Source organism: Callithrix jacchus, chromosome 13 (genome assembly GCF_049354715.1).
Source record: "Callithrix jacchus isolate 240 chromosome 13, calJac240_pri, whole genome shotgun sequence".
Taxonomy (NCBI): Eukaryota; Metazoa; Chordata; class Mammalia; order Primates; family Cebidae; genus Callithrix; species Callithrix jacchus.
The window spans coordinates 33,743,257-33,755,935 of NC_133514.1; the positions used below are offsets into that span (position 1 = coordinate 33,743,257).

General features: G+C 35.6%; 1 protein-coding gene across 14 annotated transcripts in view; it reads left to right on the forward strand.

Moving 5' to 3' along the window:
• NRG1 (neuregulin 1) overlaps positions 1-12,679 on the forward strand; it is a 1,138,183-nt gene that overhangs the window by 964,792 nt on the left and 160,712 nt on the right. For all 14 annotated transcript variants that reach the window (XM_078347469.1, XM_078347465.1, XM_078347468.1 and 11 more), the window contains exon 3: positions 7,790-7,911. In XM_078347469.1, the coding sequence (XP_078203595.1) occupies positions 7,790-7,911 (122 nt within the window). The remainder of the gene's footprint in view (positions 1-7,789; positions 7,912-12,679) is intronic.

Genomic DNA, 12,679 nt, shown 5'->3' on the forward strand with positions numbered 1-12,679 from the left:
AAAGGGTTAAACTTAGATGTGAAATAGGTCTGACTCTAAGTCTCATGTCTTTTCAACAGATACTTGTGATTTTGCTATATAGATTGGCTACAAATCTATTTCTTGAGTTCCTTTCTTTGAAATGGAGAACATTCATGCTTAGTAGTGTGTGCATGAGGGGAGTAGGAAATACAATGAATGAACTGAAAAGATAAGGAGATTCTTATAAAGAAGTCTAACAGGACAAAAAATATTCCTTGATTTTTGGATGGAATTGATTTTGGTGTTTGCTTTTCATCAGACAAGTTAGTAAGAAATGAAGTCATCTGCACATGCAGGGTAATGTCTCATCTATTTCTATGTAGCTGTCAAAGGATACCAGTAATATTTAAGTGCCCATGAAAGGTTTTATGCTAGGAGTGTGGAGACATTTAAGAGGCATAAGGCGTTATAATCTCTATGCCCAGGGGTAGGGGGGTCATAAGATTGTATAGAGATGATCCAGTTCAGTCTTACATAAAACATAAGAATTCTGGAAATCATGTGTTGAAACACTGTTAGAGCTGGGAAAAGGAAGGAAGGGAGGAGAGGTTCATCTAGAAGAAAGCATCGTCACACTACAAATATTCAGTCTGATGGTACCTGGAGAGAGGCAAATGAAGCTGGGTAGATAAGATAAGAAAATGAATTTTTTTAAAAACTGAACTGACTAGAATGAATAGGCTTTAGAAATGTACATACTTAAAGAGATAATTTGTTACATGACTTCAATGACATATAAAAGTATCATTAGTATTCAGAAAAGCATTTTCATATTGGCTTCATAGGTCCAGACAGCTAAGAGCACTATCTAATATATATTAATAAAATCCCATTATACCAGAAAGGACAATAGTCAGAAATCAGTTCTTTTAAACAATGGTCTGGCTGGAAATAATTAAATGAGGAAAAATGTATTCAAGTAATGCAACTATAAATCAGTCAAAACGGTCAACATATTTGATCTAAAAATAAGACATACTTTGTATAGAGTGGACTGCTATTTGGTAAGTGATCAGCTTATCGGTTTTCAGAATTGGACATTTTGTCATTTCTAAACTTGTGTCTTTTTATAAAAATTTAGCATTGTCAGTTTTTTGTTTTTTGACACAGAGTCTCGCTCTGTCACCCAGGCTGGAGTGCAGTGGTGTGATCTCGGCTCACTGCAACATCTACCTCTCAGGTTCAAGCGATTCTCCTGCCTCAGCCTCCTGAGTAGCTGGGACAACAGGCACGTGCCACCATACCCAGCTAATTTTTTTATTTTTAGTATAGATGGGGTTTCACCATATTGACCAGGCTGGTCTCAAACTCCGGACCTTGTGATCTGCCCACCTCAGCCTCCTAAGGCACTGGGATTACAGGCATGAGCTGCCATGTTCAGCCATTTTTTTTTTTTTTTTTTTAGATTAAAGGATCCAACTGAATCTAAATTTAATTGACATTTGCAAGGTGACCTACTATTTCAATTTATCCTGTAAATATAAGTAGAATAAATATTATTATCGTTATACCCATTTAAAAAAATTATTATCCTGAGAATGAAGGAAGCTAAGTTTCTTCCTGTAGATCATAGTGGTAATGAATGGTTAAACTTAGATTTGAAAGTTTCAAATCTCTAAGTGACTCTAAGTTTCGTGTCTTTTCAACAGATATTTGTGATTTTGCTGCATAAAGTCATAAGTCAGAACATAGGACTCTGGCATGGTTAGGTTTAGGATAATGTCTTTAATTAAAAGATTCTTATTTTTCGGATTCATCTATGTATTACTATTAATGATTTTTAATTACTAAGATATTCAGACTATTAGTGTTTTGCAGTGGTTAGTTGGTTACTTGACTTAAACTTTTTCTTAGGCTATGATCAACCAAGCAGAGGTGAAGTTTAGTTTGAGGTGCAAGATTTTTCTGGGATTCTCTCTTTATTTAAATATAACATTGACTCTTTTTCAATCCTTAGTCTTGGCTGCTTTTTCACATTTTTTATAATCTAGATTATGCATAGCAGCCAAAATATCCTTTTAATTCCTTCGTGTTTACTGGAACAATTTCACAGCAATATGCAATTTTTGTTATTTTGTAAGATCTTACCCTTCTTTTGCCCATGATCCCACTAAAAACTACATTGCTACGTGTTCTTCCTATCATTTCTGAATTCCCATCTAAGCCTTTGTTTTATTTGGCTAACCCATGTGTAGGGCCAATTAAAAGAAATGGAAACTGTCCTCATGTTATATGTCTGCTTATCCCTTTGTTCTTCTTCTCTTTGACTGGTGGCTGATTTTGATCAAGAAAACTGGTTAAAGAGCTTTGAGTGTGACAGATCCTTATGTCAGGACTGTCAGATTGACCTTATTTAAATATCTGTTCTAGCTTAGCTTTACGAAAGTCTGGTTTCCTATTGTTTGTATGTTTCACACGCTTTGAGACACCCTTAGTTTTGCCTCAGCTCTTACATATTTTAATTTTGTTTAAAATTGGTTCTAATTGTGCACATTAGAAAAATATTACAAATTATTTCTCCTATTTATAGTGGCTGCTTTTTTGACTTTATAATGAAAAACATTTATGTATTTTTTTTCTTATATTAGCTGAGCAACTCTGGCAGATCACTTGAACTTGATATATTATGAAATCTCAATGTTCTCAGTAGAAAATGGGAATCCTCAGTGGCATTCCATATGGTTTATGTGAGGCACTTGGTACAGTGACTGGTTCTGTTGCTTAAGAAGCTCCTCTTTCAGCCAAGCACAGTGGTATGCACCTAAAGTCCCAGCTATTGAGGATCTCTTGAGGGCAGGAGTTCAAGACCAGCCTGGGAAACATAACAAGACCCCATCTGCATACTTAAAAAAAAAATCATAATTCCTTTTTCGCTTTTTTGTCCTTTTCATGATGATCAGTTTTACATTATCTGAAGCAGAGTTGGATACACACACACAAGCACTCTCTATGTAATTCCTTAGGGGTCAGGTATAAACTGAGGGGTCCTTCCCTTTATGTGTTTAAGTTGCCTTAGCCTGTATCTATGGTAGAAGAATCAAGCTAAACTAAATAATAGCTAATGGAATCAAATTCACCTTGTAAGTGAGCACTCACTAAAAAACACAGTGTGCTTTCTGATATTAAAAAGAAGGAAAATAATACTCAAAACCTTTTATCTTCAAATTACTTCATATTAATTTATCTTTACATTTTATTGCTTTTTCTTATTCTAAAAGTAATACATGCTTATGAAAATCCAAATATTTCAGGAACATAGACTGTGATTACTATAATAACAGCTAACATTTACTGGAAAGTTACTATATTGCAAACATTATTTTAAACACTTTACATGAATTAACTCATTTAATATTTTTAGAAAATAAAGATCCACTGAAACACCAGCCTTCTTCCAGATACCCAGAAAACTCATCAATTAAATAGCAAAAAATTAAATTTATAGTTATAAGGAAATCCAGTAGTTTTTGCAAGCTAATTTCCTTCTTAGAGACAGTGTTTAGTATCTTACTGAAAAGAGAAAAACAAGACATGTATCCATACTTATCAAAGCCCCAAATCTTTTTGCAATACATAATTTTCAAGGAAGATTTGGCTCATTCTACACTCTTACTACATTCTGTCCCATCTCTAGGACACAAGGCTGGAGGAATCCCATAGTTAACTATATCATTAGAATTCAGAGGAGTCTTTGTGATCCTTGAGGTCAGTGGTTTTCCAATGATGTCACCGTAGAATCCTAAATTTCTATTGAATTGCAAAAAGGATTACCAGTCACTCTGACCTGGAACACTTTCTGTATGATATGATATTTTTGAATGTGAGGTTCTGATTTAAGCTTTCATTTTAAAACAGGATTTTGTTATAAAAAATAGCTGAAACCACTGATCTAATTTAATCTTTCTCTGCATAGAGATATTCTTGTAAGAATGTGCGTAGCAGGTGGCTATCCAGACTTGAATCTTTCCAAAGAGAAATCCTAACTCTTTCACAAGGCACCCTATACATTTTTGAATGCTCAGAAAAGTTCTTCTATGTAATATCATTCAAAACATGTTTCCTTTTTCCTGTAAGACTTAGTTTTCTTGTAAGTCTTAGCAATCCCAAATAATTTCCTTTTCCATATGCATCCAGGAAATATATTTAAATAGTTACCCATATTTAATTCATAGTTGTCTGCCAGTGGGTCCTCTGTTTCTTTAACACAAACCTCTCTAGTGTTAAGATTTCTAGGCCCTATTCAATTCTGATTACCCTCTTCTAAAGTCCTTTAAGTAGTGGTTTTTTTCTCATCTAATGTCATTCCAAAGTATAATTCAGCATTCTAGATGTGATCCAGCCTTTTATTCAATTTTATTTATACTCTGCTTTAATATTAATTCGGCTAAATAGTACATAAGATTCTTTTGTTCTTTCTTTTTTAAAAATAGTTTTTAAAATGGGTTAATGATAAGCATGCGGCTAATCGAAATTCTTTCTGCATATATTGAGTTGAGGCATATCTCTTTCCTCTTGTATTTATGCCACTGATTTTCGAACGTGAATGTACTTGTTATGCTCATCTTGATCAAATTGAACCTTAGTCTTGGCCCATTGATGTTCTGTCTTAGAATTCCCAGTGTGTCCTCCACAGAAAAGATTCCATGGCCACATGTCATGCCTGCCTTAGAAATTCACAGTACAGATTTGCAAAAAACCAGGGAGATGCATTGTTGTAAAGATACCTATTTAACTTTTTTAAATGCAACATTAATTTTAGCATAGAACCAACTCTTTCTTTAAAGCCTAATATTTGATTACTCTAGGAATAGTATTCCAGGAAACAATGCCCAGGCCTATTAGGAGATGCTTGATTTTAAGGCTTATCCCTTTAAGATTATGTTAACTGTAAATATGATTACTATGTTTCTTATAGTTCCGTCGAGATCAGTAGTTAAAATGTTAATTGCTTTGGGTCAAGAAAGAGGTTTTTAGATACAAACAGGATTGTTCCTAGATTTGTATAAATAGGAAAGAAGGGCTGTTCTTGAGGGTGTTGTAATAATCTTGGAGTTGTACATTCTTGGGCTATTGTAATCTTATCTCAGAATTCTGAGGCTTAAGAAAAGCTACTGTTTTCTTATTTCAGAAATTTACTCTTGTCTGTGGCATTGAAAATCAAGATATCATGCCCCACCCTGATATTGTTCATAATTTATCTATTATTGCTGGTGGTTTCATGGTTATACATGAAAATTCTTCTGGCAAACTCTGCAAAATGTTGGGCTGGAAAATATTACAATATCCAATTTTTTCTCACTATCCTTCAAAGGTACCCATCATGAAGGAAACTTGTCATATATGGACAAAGTAGATAAATAGCTAATAATCCATTTAAAAAATAATATGGTATTTCAATACTCCAAAATTCAGCCTGAAAGTTAATACAATCTGACCTTGGATGATATTCTAATATTGTTTTATTTTGAAAATTTTAAAAGTTGTTATATTTTATTATTAAGACATATTATCTATTTGCACAGATACTTGTCATCAAAATGACCCATTTTGGCTTACAGGGCTATACTTCAGGAAGCTTTCCTATGAATAACCTCTCTGATTAATGTGTGAATATCCTGAAATGGCCCTTGGTGGTCTCCCCATTCCATAGTTAGATAAAGCTGTTAAATTTTATCCACTCTTGTGAACTTTGTTCCATAGACCATTATTTTCAAAAAATATTAACTGATATGCCTCTTGAATGAAAAGGACTCCATGATCAAATAAGTTTGAGAGAGAATAAATAATATATCCCCTTTCTGAGAAGTCAGAGTACATAAGCATATTCAAGACCCTGAGAAATTCTATGAGATTAAAGATAATGAAAAATCTGTCTTTATTTCACCTAATATTTCCAAATTTATTTGAATGTAGAACACATTGCTTTGATTTTTATCTCAGGTTTAGCTGTTGACATTATTGAGTCATGACTACCCAAGTTAATTTTACAACCCATTTGTTCGTTTGACCATCACTGCCCTTGGTCTGGACCACCTCTGATGATTTGTACCCTCTCATCATGGCATTTTCCTTGCTTCAAACCAGCATTAGGAATATTAAGTTCTGCTGAGTACTTAAGTAAACATCCAAATACTTTCTTCATTCATTCACAAATTTATCCGATAATGTCTGAAGACAAAGCACAGCCTGATGTATGCTCGTTGAGACTAGTAAGAAGTTGACATTATGGCTCCACTCTCCAAAGTATATCTCCTAGGTCGAGAGATGAGACATACTGAAAGAACGTTCATAAAAAGGGGATCATGGAAGAGGTGCTCAGGACTGTCAGAATTTAGACATGTGAGAAAGCAGCTCCAGCTACGTGATTAGGAAAGAATGGATGAAGCAATTGGCATCTGACATGGCTTTGGAAGGTCAACTGAGTTTTTTTATGTGTGTGAGTGAAGACCTCCCATTGTAGGAAGAAGAAATGAAACAGACAAAAGCACAGAGGTAGAAGATCAGGAGGCTTACATGCAGAACTTTGGGTGGTTCAGTCAGATAGGCTGGAGGAGACTAGTAGGAATTAAATTTGGAACAATTGATTTTACTCTATTAACATTATTGTGTGACAAGAAGTCAGAAAATTCACTAGAAAACTAGCAAAGTATAACGTGGGAGATTTGCAACCAGAAGGATTGCTGTCTTTTCTTCCTCCCTTGTTGTTATCCCCTTGAGAGCCCAGGAAGTGAACTTACCAAGCTACAGCATAGAAGGATTATTATTATTTTTTTGGAGATAGGGGTCTCGTCATGTTGCCCCAACTGGAGTGCAGTGACTATTCACTGGCACCATCATGGCATATTACAGCCTCGAATTCCTGGGCTCAAGTGACTCTGTCACCACAGCCTCCCAAGTAGCTGGGATTCCAGGGGCATGCCAGCACACCAGGCTTTAGAAGAATTCTTTAGAAAGACTTCAGTAAACTGAGCCAATCCCAGCTGTCCTGAGTTCTTACATCCTGGAGATTGCTTAAATTATAGGCTATGTACAACAGTAGAACACAGACACACAGACACAGCAAATCACAGTGCTGCTCATGTTCCAAGAAAAAGGTGAATATTCATGTAACATTCAGAGTTTCATAAATCTGTGTGATAATGTAGCCCAAATATGTATTCCAGTATTAGGAACCTTTCATGTTCTATGCTCCCAACAATGAGAATTTTAAGGAAAGAAAAATTCCTTTCCTTTTGAAATTGATAAATCCTCTTCATTCAAAATTAACATTATTCTTGATGTTACTCTACTGAGAAGAAGAGTGCACCGTATTTTTTATCTATTCTAGTCAGCGTTAAGTGTCCTTAACAGACTTGTAGGAAATGATTTTTATACATTTTTCTCTTCCTAAACCCTAGTGGCTGATAGCATTTGCATATAGAGAAGTAAGAAAATTTACCAATTGGGTTTAAAAATCTAAGGTATAACATAGTTACTGGTGGTAGTAGGGGAGTAAAAGGAAAGCTAGAGAGGACCTCCTTTAAGCTACTGATTTAGGTGATAAAATTAAGATAATATCCATAGTAAGACTTAAATGTGATACATCTACTTTTACTCTAGGTAAAATCATGCAGTCAAATCACTGTAAGAGAAATTGTATTTTGACATATGCATAAGGTGGAAAGAGGCAGTTTGAGAACTCTGAAAGCATAGAAAAGTATATATTTATATTTATATTTACTGGATTTCTGTAATATATACTGACACCACTTTGGTTCTGATTTTATAGGAAGTCAGAACTCCGCATCAACAAAGCGTCACTGGCTGATTCTGGAGAGTATATGTGCAAAGTGATCAGCAAATTAGGAAATGACAGTGCCTCTGCCAATATCACCATCGTGGATTCAAATGGTAAGACATACCTACTGTATTCTGTTCCTCAGTCTGTAAGAAGACAAGACGTGGTAAGACTCATAATAGATTAACATGTTAAATCTCATCGTAAACGAATTAAAAACAAAGAAAACCAGATGTTCCAAGGATCTTGTATGTCTTTCATAAATTTCTGCACTCCATGAGATTATATAGACCTGAAATATACATAGATTATTTACAAAAGGATTTGAATAAGGCCATGAACAGCAGAGATAGGTTGGGTTGCTAAAAGATAGAGGTTATACCATTTTCTTTAAGTTGGTTGGGGAGGGCAGTAAAGTCTTTGGCTCTCTGAACAAAAGAATACAGTTATATATATATATATCTCTCATATATATATATATGAGAGATATATATATACACACACACATATATATATGAGAGATATATATATACAATAGCTATATGTAACACACAGAATATATGCATATTATATATGTGTGTGTGTGTGTATATATATATATATGTATATATATGTGTGTATATTATGTTTGTGTGCAGAATACAGTCCTTAACTCAATCCTGGCAATTTTATTTCCATTACATATGGCTCTATGTAGTAGAAAGTTAGACCATTAATTCTTTTTAGGCCTATTAATTTTGAAATTTGAAGGGTCTTAGAGGCAATGAATTTCCTACTATGAAGAGGCTTCAGTTTCACTTCCTTCAGAATAGCACCAGGCAATATTAAACAAATGAATGACTTAGAGGTAGGAAGTACAATCTACCTCTGACAGCTTCTCTGAGTTATTCCAGGAAAGTAAAAGAATCACAGCTAATGACTTTCTGTTTTCTAATAGCCTAATACTCCATGATTTGATGGGATCATCTATAGGAGCTAATGGTGACCTAGCAATGCTTCTTTAGATCTCTTAGAATAATCAAATGCTATTTTAAAACCTTTGGTATTTCTTTTTTTTTAATTATGACACTTAACTATTACCTTTAGAAATTTGTCATCTGTTATAAAAGTAAGCCTAATTGCATTGCTTCTTGGTAGGAGATGAGAAAGATTCTGCATTTCAAGGGCAAGTGCTCTTAAAGTGATAAGGTAATACCATCTCAGCACAAGTAGAGTAAAGGTAACTTTAAGCGTTAATTCTATGGGAGCCTGATGTAGTTTTTGTCGGTTGATTCACCTGTAACATACTAAGAAAGTGAGAAGGGAGTAAGATAAAAATAAGAAACAGGGCTGGGAAAATTCAGGTTAGTGCCTCATCCTCTCTGGACTTCTCATGGATCTGCTTCATCACAATGTAATCAAAGTTGATCACTTTCATTTTAAATATCTCCCTCCACAGAGAGTAAAAGAGAGCAAGGAAAAGGAGTTTCCATTAGGAGTCCTGTTTATTACAGTTTGAAATGTAAAAACTATTTAAAATTTATATGAGTAAATATATCATCACTTTATTTTTTAACCAGGACAGTTTAAGCAATAGTATTTTGCTAGTATTAATTTACCCCACATGGAATTCTATAGGATGCTACCTGAAACACACCTTAAAAAATTAATTTTAATGGGCCATTCTTTACTTTCTACTGTAACCATTGTTTGAAGCTAATTCTCCTCAGTTTTTCACTGGCTTGGTTTGGTGTGTCTCCTCATGGTTAATGCTACTGAACTGTGATTTTTGACACTTGGATTTGATTCCTGTAGCTATACCACGATGTCCCAGGGAAATAAAATTAGAGCTGGTGTCATGGTCTTACTGAGTGTCTACAGAGGTATTGTTTTGATTATTCCATGGTTTCTGATTCACAGGATTAAGCAATGAATTATTTACCACTATATTATTCCTGGCAAAAACCCATAGAATTCATTTTTTATTAATTTGGGGGTACTGAAAATTTGATAATATGCCTTTTTGCATTTCTTACATAGAAAAGACAGCTAATTCATTTTCTCCACATTAATTCACTCAAGTCTTGGTCTAGTGATCAAATATGAATATGTGGTATTGACCATTATAGGGTAGAGAGATGAAACTCAAGGTGTTTTTGATAATGAGTCTTTTGTACCTGGCAAGAATAAAGAGAAGTTCATGGAATATTTTAAGTAAATCATTCTTAAACAACCAACAAAAATTCTTTCAGAAATGGGTTCTTATGAACTTATTTAATTAAAGCTTCTGAAGAAAGAGAATGAAGAATCTCAATTGCAATGCAAGTTGGTCTTGCTTTTATTCTCTTCTTGAAATGTTAGGAATAGATCCTCTTTAACCCCTTCATTGTATTAAAAAAGAAATAAAAGAGTTAGCATAGAAAAAAGACTTATTCAGGAGATATTTGGCAGCAAAAGGAGATAAGAACACAGGTTTTTGTTTTGTTTTGTTTTTAAATTCCTACAACAGTGCAGTTCACTCTGTATCTGAGAATTTTTTGTGTGCATTTTGTTTTTTGGTTTTTGAGACAGGGTTTCACTCTGTCACCCAGGCTGGGGTGCAGTGGTGCGATCTTGACTCACCGAAACCTCTGCCTCCTGGGCTCAAGGGATCCTCTTACCTCAGCCCCCTGAGTAGCCAGGACTACAGGTGCATGCCATCACACCCCCCTAATTAGAAAACAATAATTTCTTTTTTGAGATGGAGTGTTGCTATGTTGTCCACTCTGGAACTCCTGGGTTCAACTATGTTGCCCACTCTGGCACTCTTGATTCAACAAGTCCACCCACCTCAGACTCCCAAAGTGCTGGGATTATAGGCGTGAGCCACTGCGCCCAGCTTTACTCTGTATCTATGTGTTGGCAGATGTTTAAGTTAGATTATTTTGCTTATAAAGAACAGAAGTTGAAGAAATGGTGTGAGGCCTAAGGAGTGAGGGATTCTATGGTGAAGAACTGGAACTTAATTATAACTTGGCCTCCAGGAGATGGAATTGTCTGCTGGGCATCTCTGACAATTTAAACAATGCGAGTTTGTGGCTCTTCTCTCTGGTGTTCCTACCTTTAACATGCTTTGACACTTTTTTATACTCTTTCCTCCATCTTCTTACCTCTCCTATTTTCAAACTACACTTCTTTATGATTCCAAACTTTGACCTGTTTCTTGCCCTCACTTGGCTATATTCTTCATGGCATTTTCAGGCATTCTTTCAGCTTTAACTCCTGTATGATTGTTTCCTTGGTTCCCCAGTGAAATTCCCTAGACCAAGAATCCTATTAGCAGAGTTCATTGTTCCATATCCATTAAAAGACCTAGAGAATTTACAAATCATGTGGTGTCTGGTCATATGTCCACTGCTGCCTCAACTAGGGAGGGTGAAACTGGAAACATAGCTACCCGGAAGCTCCTTTCTTCAAAGGCTGGGGGTGGAGCATGAAGCCCACCTGGGCCTGTGGCTTGGCAGGTACAATGATTGACAAAGCAATATCCTTTTTAGAGGGGATACCCTTTTTGCTCTGCACTGCAGGGGGCTAGTTATAGTGCATCTGAAAGGAAACTATGTAATCATTTTGATCCCTTATCCTCTTCCACTGCTATCTATGAATTTCCTGTATTCGGTTCAATGCTTGGTTATCAAAGAAATCTCAGTTGGATTCTGAGCTCTCCCGGGCTTAGATGCACTACCTTTGTGTTGTCTCATTCTTGTCTCCCTAGGAATCAGGGCAGCGGTTGAAACACTTTTACAGAGAGAAAAAGGGCACTCTCTACTGTGGTTATAAATTGCCACACCACTAGACCATGTCCTCCTAAATAGGTATTTACCATTGACTTGGGCTGATAGAATTCTCAAGAATTTCTTCCCTCCCTCCCTCCCTTCCTTCCTTCTTCCTCTCTTTCTTTTCTTTTCCTTTCCCTTCCTTTCCTTTTCTTTTCTTTTCCTCTCTCTCTCTCTTTTTTTTTCCCGACTTTCACTCTGTCACCCAGGCGGGAGTGCAATGGCAGGATCTCAGCTCACTGAAACCTCCACCTCCTGGGTTCCGATTCAGTTCTCCTACCTCAGCCTCTTGAGTAGCTGAGATTATAGATGCCCACCACCACACCCCAGATAATTTTTGTATTTTTTGTAGAGACAAAGTTTCACCATGTTGACCACACTGGTCTCTAACTCCTGACCCTAAATGATCTGCCCACTTTGGCCTCCCAAAGTCCTGGGATTGAGGCATGAAGCAAGGCACCTGGCCAAGAATTTCTTGTTTCATTGGGGATTCTAGGAAAAAAAGAGTTCTTAAAATAAGAATATGCTGTCAAACTATTATATTACATGGAACTCCCCTTGAGATTTTAATTTATAGTTTCTATGAAATATCACCTTATTAATTTCATTTTTTCACCTTTTCTATAAATCTCCAAGAAGTACATGGCTATAGTTTGAGAACTTTTATACAGGTCTCCTTGATGAATGATCCTTGTATGTTGCTGCAATCTGATTATCCTCATTCTTTCCTATGCAAAGGATTCCTTGTGATTTACTTAAATTCTCACACAGTTACTTTTTTGTTGTTGCTCTAAGATGTTTAGAATATATTTTGATGCAAGATTCTAAGAGAGATGGGGAGATTGGGGGAGACATTTGTAGGAGGCTGTTTTCCTTCTCCCCACATGACCTTGCTGTTTGGTTCAATGTTTAATCCCATTAAGACAGCTATAATAATTATCGAAATAAAATTACCTTAGATCATAAGCCTTCTGCAATGAAACTCATTGTTTAGATCTGCCTGGATTAGTGACTAAATATAAATAAAATGATGAAAAAATTAAGAAATTCCCCTTGAAACAGTATATCCTGGAGTATAAGAATGGCC